The 19085-nt window shown below is 48.4% G+C and overlaps 3 protein-coding genes across 3 annotated transcripts in view; 2 read left to right on the top strand and 1 right to left on the bottom strand.

The window, feature by feature from the left end:
• The window catches only part of LOC135829588 (uncharacterized), a 142841-nt gene that overhangs the window by 95149 nt on the left and 28607 nt on the right, over positions 1 to 19085 (bottom strand). The window lies entirely within an intron of this gene.
• LOC135829077 (uncharacterized) lies at positions 1027 to 1653 on the top strand. Its single transcript, XM_065341482.1, has one exon. The coding sequence runs from the start codon at positions 1027 to 1029 to the stop codon at positions 1651 to 1653; it is 627 nt and encodes a 208-aa protein (XP_065197554.1).
• On the top strand, positions 5513 to 8650 carry LOC135829078 (uncharacterized protein K02A2.6-like). Its single transcript, XM_065341483.1, has one exon. The coding sequence runs from the start codon at positions 5513 to 5515 to the stop codon at positions 8648 to 8650; it is 3138 nt and encodes a 1045-aa protein (XP_065197555.1).

The raw sequence follows: 19085 nt of genomic DNA on the forward strand, positions 1-19085 counted from the left end.
ACTGGGTGAGAGCACATTGCAGAAAGTTTAAAGTCGACGTGGGCAACCGGATAGCTGAAGTACAAGAGTATTTAGCTGGCGACCAGTGGAAACAAGTTCCTGGAAAGCTGAACCCAGCCGACACGGGCACCAGAGGCTTGACAGCAGCCAAGCTAGCCAGTGATTCAGTATGGTGCAGGGGCCCCGAGTTCCTCGTCCAGCAGCACAATCAGTGGCCTTCTCGTCAGATAACCGTGCCAAAAGAGTTGCCCGGAATGGTAAAGCGAGCGCAAGTGATGGCGCTCGCTGTGCAGCAAGTTTCAGCGGAGGTGTTTCTTCTCCACCCCGACAACTACTCGTCATGGAAACGACTAGTAAGATTGTCGTCGACGTCATGCTAGCACGAGAGGGGATCCGGAAGCAGCAAGTACAGCAGTCGACTCTGTGGAGCTGAAGTCTGAGGAGCTCCAGCAAGCCGAATGTCACTGGTATGCGATTCCACAAGCAGAGAGCTATCCCGCTTCGTATCGGCAGCTGACGTCACGGAAGTCCCTTGCAGCGAATGACTCGCTGCTAAGGCTGAATCCAGTGCTCCACAAGGACTACCCGTGTGTGCTACGCTTTGGAGGTCGTCTGAAGACTGCCAGCCACTTGCCTGAGCATACCCGGCATCCGATAATCTTGCCCCAGCACCATCGGGTTACTCAGCTGATAGTCAACGCCAAAGATCGCAAGTGTGATCACAGTGTGGGCCCAAACCACCTCTTGGCAAACCTGATGCTGCGGTTTTGGATCATCCGTGGCAAGGTTGTCACATGATCTCACCGTGCACACTGCGTGCTCTGGAAGAAGAAGTGGGCCACTGTGGCTTGGCAGCAGATAGCACCGCTCCTGCTATTCCGAACAGATCCACGGTACCGAGCATTTTCAAGAGTGGGAGTTGACTATGCCTGTCCGTTCCGGACAAAACAAGGACTTGGCAAGACCCAGCTCAAGAGGTACCTCTGTGCCTTCTCTTGTTCGCAATTCTGAGCCTGTCATTTCTAGATGGCGTATGGCCTGGACACCGAGTCGTTTCTGCTAGCATTCACCCGTTTCTGCAAGGGCAGAGGGACGAACTTTGTCGGTGCAGAGCGCGAGCTAAGAGAAGCCGATCAAGCGCTAGGTTCTAATGAAGTGGCCACAAGTATGGCCAGCCAAGGAGTTCACTGCCGCTTCAATCCACCTCTCGCTCCGCACTTTGGCGGCGTATTTAAGTGTGTGGTCAAGGCAAAAAAGCGCGCAATGATGGCAACTCTGTCCCAGGCCAATCTCACTGATGAGGAACTTGTAACTGCCATGGTGAGTGCGGTAGGCCTATTCAACTCGCGCCCGTTGACCGCTGTCCGGATTGACGTGGATGAAGCCGCACCGCTAACACCGATGCACTTCCTAGATGGACAGTGTGAGCTGACTCTGCCACTCGAAGAAGTCGCTGAGTTGCACCCACAGCATCGTTGGCGGCTCCTCCAGCAGCTCCTACGCGAGGTATGGCGGCGATGGCTTCGAGAAATAGTGCCTCGGCTGAATGTGCTTCAGCAATGGTCTCGATGCAGCCGCAACATCAAGCCCAGTAACATCGTCCTCTGCGTTGTGGCTTGTGGCTTGCCGCCAGTGACTATCCAGATATGTTGATTTTATTGTATGCTTTTTCTCATAGGTTTGACAGATTGGTGCCGTAGTCTACTCCAGTTGGCTCTGCTCGAGCTTTGCTGCGGTCGTGAATGAAATTACTTGTTTCTGTACTCCAAGCATCCTCTGTAATATAATGGATATTGTCTCTCCCTTTCTCTTCCTCCGGCACGCACCAAATAATTCGGTAACGAGAGTAGCGCCGCCAACCATGCCCGATTTGTAGAGTGTGGTATAAAGTACTTTCTTAACTGTATCTGGTCAAGCGTAGTTGTACAATCGAATATGCTCCAGCTTGTAGTAATTGTGCAATTTTGTTACACCTCTACAGGCAATGTTTGAAATTCCAATACTTTTGTGGGGTAGGGTACTACACTAGTTCCGCTTCTAGTATATCCATTGTACAGCATCGGTGCAATATTTGTGCGGCTGTGGATGAATCTACAAACTCGTGTAAGCAAAGCTATCTTTGTGAACGCGCGTATGGCACACCGTGTGCTGGTGGCATAACTGTGTTTCGGAATAAGTGTGCTCCACATACTGTGCGGGCGGACATGTCCTGTTGTATCTGTCTCACTGGATGAACACATCATGCGTTGTGCTACCCCAGAACTGTCCTACTTGATGAGGACAGTGTGCGCTGAGTGTCAGTGTTGATTCCTGGTGTAACTGTCTGAATCGACGAACACATTATGCGCTGTGCAATATCATTATGAGTTCCAATAGAACTGTCTCACCGAAGGAGTGCATTGGGAGCTGTGCGACGTCCGACGAATCCCGGTATGTCTGACTGGAAGAGCGCATTGTGCGCTGCGAGGTGACAGTGGATTCCCAGTATAAATGTCTTACTGGAAGAGTGCATTGTGCACTGCGAGATGACTGCGGATTCCCAGTATAACTGTCTTACTGGAAGAGTGCATTGTGTGCTGCGAGATGACTGCGGATTCCCAGTATAACTGTCTTACTGGAAGAGTGCATTGTGCACTGCGAGATGACGGAGGATTCCCAGTATAAATGTCTTACTGGAAGAGTGCATTGTGCACTGCGAGATGATGGAGGATTCCCAGTATAACTGTCTTACTGGAAGAGTGCATTGTGTGCTGCGAGATGACTGCGGATTCCCAGTATAACTGTCTTACTGGAAGAGTGCATTGCGCACTGTCCAATGCCAGACGACCCCTGTAGATCTGTCGCCCGGGATGATTGCGTTCTACACTGTGTGACGCCAGATGAGTGCCCAAATAACTGTCTCATTGGATGAGCGCCTCATGCACCAATCAATGTAAGGCACGTCCAGCCCGGCAGTGTCCGCCACCTCCCAATATTAATGTCTTACTAGTTGACGTATTGTGCAATGTACAATGTCAGTTCAGTCTCTGTACGATTGTTTCAACGAATGAGTGCATTATGCCACGTACAATGTTGGGTTGAGTCCCAGTAGAATGGTCTTACCGGCGTACGTATTGTTTACCGAGAGTTATATGTTGAGTTCCAGTATCAGTATGTCTCATTAGAGGAGTGCTTTGCATACAGTGTGGGGTCAGCTGTGTCCTAGTCAACATGTCTTACTGGAGGAGTTCATTCCAGTATGTCTTATTCGCTCATCCGATTGTGTACTATACGATGTCAGATGAGTCCCAGTCTAACAGTCTTTATGGTTGCATTGGGTACTGTGTAATGTCCGCCACCTCCCAATATCAATGTCTTACTACATGTAGTTGACGTATTGTGCAATATGCGATGTCAGTTGAGTCTGTATGAGCGTCTCGATGAATGAATGCGTTCGCCATGTACCAGGTTGGACGGGTCCCAGTAGAATGATCTTACCGGCTATACGTTTCGGTCACCAAGAGTAAAATATTGAGTTCCAGTATCATTATCTGACCTATTGGAGGAGTGTCTTGCATACTGTGTGGTGTCAGCTGTATCCCAGTAAAAATGTCTTACTGGAGGAGTTCATTCTATACTGTGTGAAGTCAAATTTTGTCCACTGTACTAGTCAGATTGGACATGTGTTACGTGCACTTTGCAAAACAGATCAGACCTAACTTACTGGGTTCTTGCATGGGCTCTGTGTGTTCTGTGTGAGGCCTGGCGGCACTGTGTGAATATTCCTGGATTAATTCCAACAATGTTATGCTGTGAACTTAATCATGCCGTCCCTATCGGTTTTCACTTGTCCTGAGTCTGTTTGTGGTACAACCCTGTACATGATTCTTGCATCCAGATGACTTACTCTGCTGTTTTGTGTGCTTTTCCTGCTTGTTCTTTCTCCTTTCTCTTCTCTACTCCCTGCTTTAGAGTACTTCAGGGGTTGGCTATGGGAGGATTGATTCTGTTCAGCCCAAACTGAACCGATATATCTGCTATAATATTATGTGATCTTTATAGTCGCCACTTGCTGTTCAGTCAGGTTTGAGAATCAGATGCCTTGTTCATGTGCACTGCGTGGACGTATCACTATCACCTACCTGTTATTACAGTACGGCCAGCACTGCTCAGCTCTTCACCGAAGCAGCCACTATCATTCGATATGGTCAAGTCCTGGCTGGCCAGTTCCTGACACCTGAACTACTATAGACACCCTACATACTGTCACACTCAATTTGGTGAGTTGTTCCTCATCACTGAACTGGGACGTACGGCACCAGATCAGGGTGCTAGCTCCTTGGACTATGAGCAACTTTGTGTACATCATAGCCTACTCGTTTTTGTCATGTATTCTCTCTGTCAGTCTTCCTGTTATGTTTGCATCTCTCTGCCTTCTTCCTCGTTGTCGCCGCGCTTTGCTTTTTCTGAGTCACATCTGGCTGCGGTGCTGTGTACGTGATGTGATAAGGCGCGCATGCGCGCCTGGGCTCGTGGCTGGTTTTGCATGCTTGCTGTGCTGGACTAGGTCCGAGAATGTGAGCTCTCTTTTCCTTGTCTTTCTGTTCCTTGATTATTACAATAACTGTACGAACCTGAGTAATGCTGTGTGTGGGCCCTTAGGGCCAGACATAACAGTTGGCGACGAAGATGGCAGGACGCAACTCCAGATTAGAAATTTTCGAAACTGGGGATTTTGACGAGTATGCAGAGAGACTCAATTTTCATTTTCTGGCTAATGACATTGGCCAAGTTGCAGACGATGCAACCGAGACAGTACAGACAGCGGCAGACAAGAAAAAGTGCGCCGTGCTGATTAGTCAACTATCGGGTCAGGTTTATTCCACACTGAAGAATTTGTGCCTCCCAGATAAACCAGGGCAGAAGAAGTTCGAAGAGTTGCTGAAGCTCCTCTGTGATTATTTCAAGCCCAAGATCAGTGTAGTTGCTGCTACCTATCAATTTCAGAAAACCCTGCAGAAGGAGGGCGAGTCTGCGATCATGTTCGCGGCTCGATTGAAACGGGCAGCCATGGACTGCAAGTTTGAAGCTTATCTCGACAGGGCCTTGCGTGACCAGTTCATCACTGCGATCGGTTCTACCAGCACGACGAAGGAAATCCTGGCGAAGGCTGAGGAGACGACAACATTTCAGCAGGTTGTCGACATGGCCACGGCTCATGAGACAGCTTTCCGCGAGTCTGAGAAGTTTTCAACGCAGGTTCATGCAGTACGCGGAGAGCCGGGGCTCGCCGACAACGCCACGTTCAAATCTGACAAGCCCTGTTTCCGCTGTGACAAGCTGGGACATCGACCGGATGAGTGCCACTTCAAATCTGCGAAGTGTCGTGCTTGCGGCAAACTGGGACACATCGAACGAGCCTGCCTAAAGAAGAAAGCGGCCAGGTCCGTCAAGCATGTCGGGACAACATCAAACCCCCGGTGAGCTTGTTCCTTGTAATGATTCTGTACCGATGTTGAATGTGAATGCCACAATGAGTGACAGAGCTGTAGCACCGTACACTACGCCTGTCGAGCTAAATGGGGTCCAGGTGCACTTGGAAATTGATACCGGTAGCACCGTCACACTGCTAGGAAAAAATGATTTTCTGAAATGCAATGGCTCCGTGTCTGAGCTGGTACCGTCCAGCATCACCCTATCTACATACACAGGAAATCCAATCAAATGTCTGGGTGAAATCGAAATGAAAATGGCTTTGGGTGGTGTAGAGGAGAATGTTCTGGTCAGAGTTATTGAATGTGATGGTCCTTCTCTCTTAGGCCGGGGTGTCTTGTCCAGATTTACTTTGCCATGGAAATCTATATTCAAAGTGGGCACTGGCGGGCAATCCACTACCGATTTCGTTAAGAAATACCCGAATCTGTTTGACAACTCCACTGTGGGTACGGTGCAAGGGGTGCAAGTAAAGCTGCACGTGTCAGATGAACAACCGGTCTACAAACGAGCAAGACCAGTACCTCTAGCAATTCGACAGCGGTACATCGACGCGTTGAACAAACTCGAGGCTGATGGGGTGATTGAGAAAGTGACGCATTCCGAATGGGCCTCACCAACGGTACAAGTAGAGAAACCAGGAGGAGGATTACGGATTTGCGCAGATTACAGTGGGACTATTAACAAGCATTCAGAATGTGAACAGTACCCACTCCCCACCCTCGAGGAATTGTTGCACAAGTTGGGCCCGGGAGGGAAGTTTACCAAACTCGACTTGTCCCAAGCATACCACCAGCTAGAGGTAGCACCGGAAAGCAGGAAATACACCACCATCAACACAATTCAGGGCCTGTACCAGTACAAACGCTTACCGTTTGGTTTCCACAGTGCCGTATCCATTTTCCAAAGGGTAATGGAAGAAACCTTGGTTGCGCTACCAGGCAGCGGCGGGTACATTGATGATGTGCTGTGTACCGGGGAAAATGATGAAATCCATGAGGAAAACGTGGACCGGGTACTCCATCGACTGGATGAGAAAGGTTTCAAATTGAATCCGGAGAAATTCTGTTACATGGCTGAGGCACTCTCTTACTTAGGTCACACGATCAGTGGGCAGGGCGTCTCCCCTTCAACAGCCAGGATACAGGCACTGAAAATGGCCAAACCACCACAGAATGTTGCCGAATTGCAATCTTTCATCGGTTCTGCAAATTTCGTGCGGAAGTTTGTGCCTCATTTCGCAGAAATTGCAGCTCCTTTGTACGACCTCTTGAAAAAGGGTGGGAAATGGCACTGGGAGACCACTCACGAGCAAGCTTTTGGCAAATTGAAAGATGCTATGTGTTCAGAAGCCCTACTGGCACACTATGATTTACAAAGGCCAACAGTGTTGCAAGTTGATGCTTCGGGAGGGGGCCTTGGCGCAGTCCTACTGCAGAAGCAGGAGAATGGCGAATTACGACCGATCGCATTCATGTCGCGTAAGCTGACCCCAGCAGAGTCACGCTATGCTCAAATTGAAAGAGAAGCATTGGCTGTGGTGTTCGGAGTGACCAAATTTCGCCAGTACCTACTCGGTAGAGAGTTCATAGTGGTCACTGATCATCGGCCACTCTTGAAGTTACTGGGAAATCACGAGGATGTCCCCACTCTCGCCTCTAATCGAATCAAGAAATGGGCATTGCAACTGGCGGCATATGATTACGAAATGCAGTATCTCGCGGGGAAAGAAAACGTCCATGCGGATTTTCTCTCGCGACAACCAATGCAATCTGTGTTACCGAGCGAGGAGGAGACCGTCACGGTACAGGTCTTGCTTATCGAGAATGACTCAATAATCAAAGCAGCTGTGGTGAGAGCAGAATCGGCAAAGGATTCTGTATTGGCTAAAGTAATTCGCTATACGGTTAATGGGTGGCCTGCTGAAATTGAGGAAGACCTCAAGGCATATGCTAGCAAGAGAATGGAATTGTCTGTGGAGAATGATATCTTGTTATGGGACAACCGGGTGGTGATTCCTAACTCACTTCGAATGCTCTTGCTACGAGATCTGCATGCAGAGCATTTTGGCATGGTGAAAAGGAAGCAAGTGGCCCGGCGCTACTTGTGGTGGCCCAATATTGACCAGGATATAGAATCTAAAGTCAATGCGTGTTTGCAATGCCAAGAGAATGCCAAATGCCCATCGGCAAAACCCGGTGTTTGGTCATGGCCGACGGGTCCATGGAAACGGATACACATTGATTTTGCCGGGCCATTTCTGGGAAAAATGTTCTTGGTGGTGGTAGATGCTTACTCTAAGTACTTGGATGTAATACCCATGGCTCATGCAACCAGTGCGACCACGATTTCTGCTTTACGCCATCTGTTTTCTGTGTTTGGTTTGCCTGAGCACTTGGTTACAGATAACGGCAGTCAGTTCACGAGTGCGGAATTCCAGGCGTTCCTGGATGGCAATGGCATTCTACACACAACAACGGCACCAGGTCATCCAGCAACTAATGGCCTCGCCGAACGCTACGTTGGCGTCTTCAAGCAGAAGATGAAAGAAATGTCGAATACTGGTGAACCACTCAACGTCAGGCTCGACCGGTTTCTCTTAGCGCATCGAACAACGCCGACCACCAGTGGGAAGACGCCGGCGGAGCTGTTAATGGGCCGGCAACCGAGAATCCGGCTCAGTGCATTGCGGCAGTCTGAGAGTCATCGGCAGGTCAAGGTGTACCAGGAGAGCTTGACTACGCCAAAGTTTAACACCGGTGACGCTGTGTTCGCCCTGAACTTTGGTCGTGGAGCAACTTGGGTACCAGCTACTGTAGTGCATGTCCACAGCCCTCACAGTTTCGGAGTACAGGTGGATGATGTCATCTGGAAGCGCCATAGGGACCAACTAGGACCGCGGGCGGTGCAGTTTGGCCAAGTACCCGTTTCGTCTTCTGCGGACCAGGCGGTCGCACAGCTGCCTACACCGACCAGTGACCCGCCGACAGTGCTAGATTCTCCTCTACCACTTCCGGACGCTAGCAGCAACAGTAGCACTGTCAGGCCGGATGATACGCTAGCCCCAGCAGCAGACGCCGTTGGAGTCGAGACGGCTCCCAGTGTTGTTGCACCGGCACCCTTGCGTCGCTCCGACCGACATGTCTCCGCGCCCAAGCACTTGATTGAGAACTGCTAAGTATCCGTACTATTGCCTTTGAGTATGTATTGCTTGTCCTGTTACTTTGATCTGATGCGGCCTGAGTGTAGGAAGTGGACATTTCTGGGCCAGATGAATATTCTACATGTAGGTCATGACGAACAGTCTTCACATAAGATTGTTTTCGTTTAATTCATTGAAACATTTGCATGGTTCCTTTTCCGATCTGATCTAATTCCCCAACGCTATGCAATATTGGCTGACTTTATCTGTCATTCCTACCTCGATCTATAGCTCAGCTCTCATGGACTATTCTGGAAGCTGCAGTAACTGTTATAAGTATATGTGTGCAATGTTTTTGAACTTTTTTGCTTTTGTATTATCTGGCCGTTGTAGTGTCAACAGCTATATCTGTCGGCGCCAAATTTGAGTGCCTCTTTGCTTATGTTATAATTTTACCCCGGGAAAAATTCTTGGGGGGCGATTGCTGTGTACGTGATGTGATAAGGCGCGCATGCGCGCCTGGGCTCGTGGCTGGTTTTGCATGCTTGCTGTGCTGGACTAGGTCCGAGAATGTGAGCTCTCTTTTCCTTGTCTTTCTGTTCCTTGATTATTACAATAACTGTACGAACCTGAGTAATGCTGTGTGTGGGCCCTTAGGGCCAGACATAACATGCGGCCAACTACCCACCACTTTGTGTGTTGTCGCTATTGCTGTCTATGTCTCTGTGTATGCCAGTATGTGTGGAGCGAGAATCTAGAAGTTAATGGAAGAGGGAACAGAGCTAGAGCATTTTCGTCTTTTGTCTTTAGTTCGTAGCCTATCCATTGCCCACTCCCAGTGAGTAATGTGCAGGTGGGCATTGACCTTCTCTTTGAACATCTGCGATTCTTTCCTTGTTCACGGGTTCAGCAGAACACACTGCGGGAGCTGGTCCCAGACCTCCACAACATGCTGAGGGAAGGACGAAAGTACATCATTCCGTTCTCTGAGGGAAAGAGTGGGAGTGAGCTGAAACTGGTGTGATGAATGCAGTTGGGTGCTATGGCTTGATGCGTTGGTAGTTCAGGGTGGAAGACGGGCGAGGAGCATATCTGGGCCAGTTGAACAATGGAGCTTGTGCAGAAAGAAGAAAGCAGAGTGCTCCAAGCGTTCTGTGAATGCCTAGGCTAGGGAGGTTTTTTTCTTTCTTTTTTATTTATCAACATTGATCACGGCTCTGGGGAAGAGACAAAAAAATGCATAGTGGGAGCATTGATGGCGAGGCTTTCTGCCCTCAACCGACCTGAGGTCTCGACATCATGGGGACATGTTGTTGTTGTGTTTATTTTACATAAAACGTACCAAAAAGAAAGAAGAAGAAAAAAGAAAGAAATGACAGGTAGCAATTTCAAATTTGGACTTCACGGAGAATTGCAAAGTATTATAAAATCAGAGGCCACATGCCACGTACTGCCACGTACTGCTCTTTTCTCTCCGAAACTCAACACTTGCAAGCCAGATATGAAAGACAGAAAAAATCATCAGTCACACCACCGAGACTCGAACCAGGGACCTTGCTATTCGCGAGCAATGCTCTAACCTACTGAGCTACAGTATGACTCTTATCCACAGTGATGGTCAATCTATCGTTCTTCGATCAATCCATATCTGGCTTGCATCACACTGACAGGTACAGATACATGATACTAAATGTTACGATGAGAGACAGTACATTAGAAGGTGGGGAAAGATAAGACAGAGAGTGTTAGGAGGAGAAGGAGAGAAAAGAAGGAAACACGTTATTGGGAGGAGTACGTGGAGCGGAATTTGAAAAAATCATGGGGTGAGGCAGATATGATGCTGATACTCAGAGATGATCATGTGCCCACGATTAGTCATTATTCTACAAATAGCGGTTGGCTGCAACTTTGAAACGTTGTAAGTTATTGGTGCAAAATGGACCAGAAAAGACTCCGACGAGCAGCTGGTTCCAGACCGGGAAAATTGCGCGAGGGTAGGCTCGACACAGGTTGTTGCAGGAAGGGAGTGGAATTTCATTTGCCAGTTGGTGTGCGTGGGTGGGTCTTCAAAACGTACTACGGGTGGCGTGGACTGTTTGGGATTGGGGCTGTGGGGTGGCAACATTCTCTGTAGAAGGCGATGTGCATATGGACAATGCATATTGTACAGGAGGCGAAGGTAGGGTCCTCGCCGATTGGCGATGGCCACCCTGTTGGATGGGGCGAGCCAGAGTGGTTTGTGCGCGGGCGGACAAAGCGCTTGTAGATCAAACAATGACACCTGGAGTCCAGCACTCGAGAGGGATTCCAGAGGAATAATAAAAAATAGCAGAGATGCTGCGATCCTCGAATAGCCAACTTGGAAACATATACCAGATCTCTTCAAGATATTGGACTTACGAGCACGTTCGAGGTGACGCAAGTAACTCATTATCGTTTTCCAGGCTAATGAAGCTAAGCTAAACCTCCAGCTCTTCAACAACATTCTAAAAACTAATGGTTTCGCGATAAACTTCTGTACCTTCTCCTCAGGTGATATACAAGGAAGAGCAAACAAGAGCAATTACAAATACAATGAATTATGAACTCGGATGGCGAGCTAATAAAATTTTGGTGAAAAAAGAGAAGGACAAAAATTAATGTTACGAGTTATGACTAACTGTTCATCAACCACCATTTTGTCGCACTCGCTGACTGTATAAGATCTGGTTACGTTGGTGGACAGTTAATCATAACTTGTAACATTTTGTCCTTCGCTTTTTTCACCAAAGTTTAATTGGCTCACCATCCGAGTTCAACTTTGCACACCTGATGAGACGTCATGACATATACGGCAAAACATATTTCGTGTGGAAGAACTTGTTTTTGTACATAACTCGTCCATCACATTTACATGATAGTGGAGTTCAGTAGGATATTGACGTTTCGGTTTGAGACAATTTGTCTTTGGTTAGCTTCCCCTTTCTATGTTTATTACATAAACTTGAGCCTCCCAAGTTGGGTGGTCAGTTGTTTTGCGTCGTCGAGTTGTAGTAAGGCCGGTATGTCCAAGAGTCTTACTATTTTCGCCATCATCCAGTAACTTTAGGCATTTTTGTAGCCGTGGCACGTAGCTCGTGCTCTTCTTCGTTGTGCTTTCCTCTGCACCTTGGAGAATTTTTGGAGCTAGGAGTCACGTCGCCGAATGTCTCAGTACTCCTTGTCAGTTTTGTGCCATTTTGTCGCACTTGCTGACTGTATAAGTTCTGGTTACGTTGGTGGACAGTTTGTCATAACTCGTAACATTTTGTCCTTCTTCTTTTCACAATAATTAATTATAATTCATTGTTCTTGCTCTCATTTGCTCGTGCCGCTATATCACCTTGGTGATGCGGAAGGAGACAATGTACGGGAGAAGGAACGTCACGACATGAAGAGAAGGCACGGAAGTTTACTCCCAAAAACTATTTAACTGCTTAATTCTTCTTTCTGCTCATACAAAACGAGAAAGCATCAGGGATAATCTGACTTACATCATTCTTTGGTTCTAACGAATGTCCAGATTTAAGTAGATAATCTACTACGGAAACATGACCATCTTGTGCTGCAATATGTAATGGTGTGTCACCATCCTGGAAGTAGCAGCAACAACAAAGAAAAACCATGTCCACATATACCCACGAGCATATACATGTTGATGCACACGCACACATGAACGCACACACATACTCATGCATGAACGCTCACACACACACACACACACACACACACACACAAACACACACATCCAAAAACACACGCATAAACATATACACACACCTCATACCCCAGACCTCAGACCTGCCCAACACAGAAGCAATGATAGCGAACAGCGACGTTAGACACAGCAAGTAGTGCTGGGATTGCACACACACAAACACACACATACACACACACACACACACACACACACACACACTTGTCCTGTCCTGTCCTGCAGAGCCACTGACACAGGGGTCACGTGGGCCCCGGAGGGTCATCAGAGAGGAAGATGGAGCACGCAGCCTGATGACGCCGGAGATGGTGGGGCAAACGGAACCGGCGAGAACACACGCATACATGGCTGAACTAATTACGCTGCTGGGCAGTCGGGCGCGGGCCAGTCCTCGAGCACCAGTGACGACCGCGGCCTTGCACAGACCGAAAGCATCGGGCTCACACAGCACAGTGCGCAGCACAGCAGGCATCCTGCACATAGACTTGCCGGGGCTCGGGAGGCTGAGGCTGAGGTGCGGAACAGCGGTGAACTGCTAGACCACCCTTGCTGCGAAACCAACGCCCACAATCTCCACAGTGGCAAGCCCCTCGCTGCTCAGCAATCGGCTTCACACACACATACACACACACACACACACACACACCTTGACCTTGACCTTGATCTTGCCCATTGCGTATGCAATGATAGAGAATGTCGTAAAGTTCAAGTGAGAACGCGAGCGCAGAACTTGGCATGTCGTTTCAGGTCTCCTGGTCGACGAAACGGGCGACCACAGACACAGAGAAGAGGATCAGGAGCGGGCTGTGGCGGCGGAGTGCTACTCGCAACTCGTCTCCAGCCGGGACGATCTTGGCAACTGTCAAGCCAGGTGGTCATGCCGATGACTATACTGATGACTATCGTCTATGTCCGATTTCTTAACTGTGGTGCAACTGCTGGCGATTATATACCCCGTTTTATTTCAAAAGTCAAACTGCAAAAATTTTAATGACGCTTAGGTGGTAATTTAAAACTTGATGTAACCTTTTCTCAATTTTTTCTAAAACAAAGCGAAGTTCGCGTACATCTGCGCAATTAACGCATCCAGTCAAGAAGACATTTCACATGAGGTTGAAGTAGAATAGTTCGCCTCTTTCTCCACAAGTATTATTTTGATACTATACTGCACGACTATTTATTGCTTCGAGTTATAGATTTGAATTTGTACGTCGTGTTCTTCGTTTGAGACTTTGTTTACCGTTCTGTTCTTCTATCAATACTCTGCATTCTCCGCGCCTGCTCTGTTCCTTTCTTCTCTTGCTATTATCATGTTACCTTTCTTCTCTGACTCACACTGACTGTCAATTTGTCTAGTTTCAAATTGTTTCATCGTCTGCCGGATCGCAGAGATCGTTCCTGCATTGAAGTTCACGGTTACGTTTCGTAAACATTTTTGCGTAGGCATTTTCACGAGTTATGTTGACGTCATGCGCTATCAGTTACGCGTCATTATTGCGAGCACGCACATTGCTTTTGCCTTCTGCCTTATTTGCATGCCGCGCCTGCTGCACAGGTTAGCATCCCCACGCTTGCTGGCCGAAGCCTCATTGAACGCGCCGCGTGCGTACTCGCACACATCAGCCGGGCTTTTCCACGTTGCCTTGCATCGCCCCTGCCGGTTCCGTGGAGCTCCAATTTAATTTCTCCTTGTTGATTAGCTCTCCCAAGATTGAATTGTTGGTTTTCTATATCCTTACCTAACTAATTCATTTCCAAGTATCAGTCCTTTTATTTACACTACTGTCAGAGTCCGCCGTTGTGAGTGCTGTGTTCATGTGTGGAGTAGTAGTGGTGAATAATTGTTGTGCGTGCGTTACACAACAATGTATCAGGCGTTTTTCTTCCCTTCTCTCCAGGATTATACAGGGAATGGCTGAAATGAAAATACTACAACATATAGCGAAAATGTCCTGAGATATAACTCTCGTGACCAGGTTGAGTTCTCAGAAGGAGATATGATATAACAACAACAGCGTAGTGAAGAAATTATGTAGCATTATTCACACATCGACGAGGAATAGCATCAAACAATTGTACAGACAACACATTTTCTTTCTGGAAACAAAGCTCAGGATAAAACTTAAGTTTGTACGACGCTTCTAACACAGCCGAATGCAATGGACCTCTACCACGTGACAGTACTCCCGACAATAAGCATGCGTGGACAGATGGCTCTTGATAGATGAAGTACCACTCTGGGCTCCTTTCTTTGTTGTCCCCTCCCGTGTCCTGTCATCTCTCCTCTGCGTGACATCACAGTACCCATCTCATGGCCTGGTGACGCTCATTGTCCCTTCAGCTGCATCTCCTCCAGTATTGTTTTTCATGGAGCTTCTCACTCTAGCTTCTCTAGTCTCAAAGTTCTGGTTTAATTACGCGGTCTTCCAGGTTGTCTAACATCCACTTTTGTTATCACTTCTATTTTAATTGTCGGTCCTCTCCAGTACGTCTTCACACTTGGCTTAGTGTTGGAACGTTCTCCATTTGTTAGTGTTTGTCTTCGTTTAACATGTATATTACTCAGTATGTCGTAATTGGACACTGCTCGATTATTCTTACCTTGTGCGTTTCACTATTTGTAACGTGGCTTCTCTGCTTCAGTTTTCATTCTATCTCCCTGGCAGGGGCAGCCACCATCTGTCTGGTGGGTGCCAGCATCCTCCAGCAGTTGCGCTGGGACTCTACGATACATTCTTGTTCTTCGATAATTAAAAATCTTCCTTTCTAGTTCTTCGCTGTTTGAATTATTATGTATTTGTGCTGTTTCTTGCGCCACTCGCTTTTGTGTAGATTTGACCTTTTTTGCATGTCCGCTTGAGTACAGATGACATCATGCATTATTTTCTGTCACATGTTTTGCTTTGCGCGTGTCGTTCAAGATGTTTGAACTACGCCCGCTGACCGATTTTCTTTGCTTGCTGTTTTCTTTGCCAATCAAGCGAGGGGACGCTACGATGTCATCCTCCTTGGCTGTGTGTCCGGTACAGGGCCGGGTACGTGCGTCCCCAGCTCTCCGTTCTTTGTTCTTTTTGAGTTAGATTCTTCAATGGTGTTTTGAGAACATGTTTGGTAATACAGTCTTCTAAATAGATCAATGCCTCCAATGGTTGTGTTTAATGTCAGTGTGCGTTTGCGAGGGAACCGGTGAAACATTTGGTCCTTCGAGCTGGATCCGACAGGTTTAGACTGGTAGTGTCAGCGGTGGTAATGGCGTTTCCGCCACCACCAGAGTTTGTGACTAGTAGTTTTACGCCACGCTATTATGGTACTAGCGTGGGTGAAACTCCTGTTGAGGAACTTGAGGACCGCTGGAAAGAATTGATTCGTCGCAGAACAAACCTTCGTAGACGCCGCACGCGGATAAGTAACCGCTTGCGAACACTGATTGCTTGCTCCTTGCCGTCTCGCCGATATTTGCAGCCTGATGTCCGTGAATTGGAATTTGTACGGTCAGAGCTGAATTTGGTTTTAGAAATTATGCGCAGTATGTTGGAATCCCAAGAGAGTGAACAACTGCTGAATGAGTTGGACGAGTGGGAGGCGAAGTTTGATAAGGAGAGTGGTGTGACGGCTGCTGCTGAGGCGATTTTGGATTCGCCTGTTGAGTCGGTTTCTGGCCAAGTGGCATCAGGCCAACAATCAGCAGTCGCAGAACAGGTTACCCCTGTGCCACCATTTACACCACTGCACATACGGCCTGTGCCACCTATCCCAGCACCACACACACGGCCGACACCACCACCGAAGCCACGGAGTCTGAGCAGCAGAGAAACGTCAGTTGGCTATATTGCTCCAATGAGTAGACTTTCTGAGTGGTCTCCTCATCCGGAACCTGCTGTGGAGCCTCATGTGCATCATTAGCTTGTCAGTATGCAACGCCCGCATGGGGTCAGTGCTTTACACCACTTGAAGACGCTGGAGCTGCCCAAGTTTAGCAGAAACGCGCAACAGTTTGTGCGGTGGAGTCAATCGTTCAAGCGGCTGGTGGATGAGGATCGCTACGTATCCGACGATTATAAGCTGGCTAGGCTAAAGGAGGCGCTCCAAGGAAGCTCGGCTGAGGACATTGTGGCCCAGATGTTTGACGGGCCAGGCGCATACGCTACTGCTTGGGCAGAACTTGACCAGTGGTATGGGGGAGAAGACCGCCACCTGGAACTACAGGAGAAGGCAATCCTGAACCATCCCAGAATCGCAGACCGTGATTCAGAAGCCCTGCGGAAATTTGCTGTCAAGCTCAGAAATGTACTCATGAACCTGGACTTGGCTGGAGATACCCCTGGTAGGGAGCTATTCCTAAGTGCGCTGGAGAAGCTACCCAGAAGTGTAGTTATACAATTTTACGAACCACATCCAGACAGCAAATGCAACGCAACCACATTGTCGTTCTGGCTGGTAAAACGGGTCCAGAACGCGAGATGATGACATCTTGGTAACAGTCGGCACAGAGAAGTTGAACAAGACACCTCCTGCGGTCCCGCCAAAGCCTAGGTCATCTGCTGTGTATGCTGTGGAGTTCAGTACTCAGCAGTGTGCCAAGTTAAGCAAGAGCCATGCCACAGCAGAGTGTCCGGAATTCAGGGCGCTGACAACCAAGCGCCGCTGGGACCTGGCCAAGCGTGCCAAGCTGTGTAGCTGTTGTTTGGAGCATGGACACTGGGCGCGTGAGTGCCAGAAGCTGGAACGTTCCCACTGTGGAGAGAGGCACCACTCACTTCGGCACTACAGCAAGTCAGTGCAGCCACAACAAGCTGCAGCGCAGAATCCCGCTTCGATGCGGTCAGCAGCCAGTGCCAGTGAAGATTATTGGCCCAACTGGCAAGTCGGCAATCTGTACGGCCATGCTGGACTCAGGCTCGACTGTAAACTTCATACGGGAGGATGTAGCCCATGAGTTGGACATGGCAGGTGAAGTTCACATGTTGAACACATCCACGATTGGTGCACAGCAGACCTCCAGCTATCGGGAACTGGTCAAGGTGCAGATGGAATCCATTGATGGAACAGTGTCATACCCGCTCAAGGATGCGTATATGACCGTGTGACCAAGAAGACGCAGGTCGTCGACTGGAGCCGGCACAAGTCCAGCTATGAGCATCTGAAGTTCATAGACTTTCCCGAAATCTCCAGCACCATGGTCGACCTCCTGATCAGTCTGGACGTCATTGATGCCCACGCATCACTCGCGGAGTACAGAAGCAGCAGCGGTGGACCAATTGCCGGCAAGACGCCACTGGGATGGGTGTGTATGGCCCAACGCCCAGTGCACCCAGTGATGACGAGTTGTCCGTCAACTATGTGCATGCTTTATACGACGAATGCAGCATAGACAGCCTGGTCCAGAATTTCTGGAATCTGGAGGCAGTCGGTATGAAGCACGAAGGCACCTACATCACCTCTGTAGAGAAGCTGGCTGAGGAGATCGCTGCGAAATCCATCAGCTTCCATGATCAGCGAGTCACCATGGCAGTTCCATGGATCCACAGCAACGGCGAGCCTAGTGTCACCGATAATCGCGCCATGGCAGACCATCGCGTGTGAGCGGCACTACAGCTCAACGACAGCGCTACGGGTAGATGTGGAATGCAGTGTGAAGTAGCTACGGGTAAATGTGGAGTGCTATGTGCAGTAAACGCAGGCGGCCACGCGCTGAGAGAGCGTTACGTGCGTGTTAACTACAGTTAACATGCGCTGAGAGATCGTTACGTGCGTGTTAACTACAGTTAATGCTACGCCTCAACTGAGATTTTTAACACTTATTGGTTGTGATTCGGCTGACAACCCTCTAGAGGTTACCCTGCGTACGTGCCTGGAATGTGGAGAAGATGATGTCACTATCAACCATTGTCAGGAATGCCAATGATGCAGAGTAAGTGGTCAACATTGACCTTATGAAGCTAGACTCAGCTCCTGTATAACCAGACACTGCGGATGTCCACAGCGCTCAGCCGAGCCCTGCCGAGAGTGACAGTGAGAGTGACACTAGTGATAGTGGAGCCTGGGGCCTGAAATTTGACGGCGGAGGCAGTGACTCAGTACCAATGCGATATTTTTCTGGAGTATTGGCGTCTGGAGGGAGAGTTGTAATAGATCGACTAAGTAACTGTCGACGCCACCTCATCTATCTATCTCTCTCTCTCTCTCTATCTATCTATCTATCTCTATCTCTCTGTCTATTCCTTTCTTTATATCAAACACATTTACTGTTGATCACTACGTACCAATTATTGTTAGGCTTTGTATTATTAATTCGCGCTGTGGTCGTGACGTTCTTCCTTTTTCCAGTATTATTGTGCGTGCACATGGTGATGTACGTCGCCATTGTGTCCGTGTCATAATGTTTTGCAAGCCTTTATCCTTTTTCTCTAGCTCTTTTAGTTTTATATATTGAGGCCGAGTTTTCCGCATCCGTAAGAACGCCACCACCCTTCAAGGATCAAGGCGCAGATGCAGCTGCGAAGATGCAGATGCAGAGGCAAACCGTGAATTTTTTTTTTTTTTAAAGTTTTATTTCTTCTTGTGCAAAACCAAGTAACTAGTCCAATGTCGAGTGGGCAGTGAGTGTTGCATGTTGGCCAGTGTAGACAGGGTAGTTGACAACAACACCAACCATAATGACATTGCTCTTGTATGTGCATGACTGCTTACTTTCACTTTCTTTTTTTGTGGTGCCATCCATGCAACGTCAACATATTT

Source organism: Sycon ciliatum, chromosome 13 (genome assembly GCF_964019385.1).
Source record: "Sycon ciliatum chromosome 13, ocSycCili1.1, whole genome shotgun sequence".
NCBI lineage: Eukaryota > Metazoa > Porifera > Calcarea > Leucosolenida > Sycettidae > Sycon > Sycon ciliatum.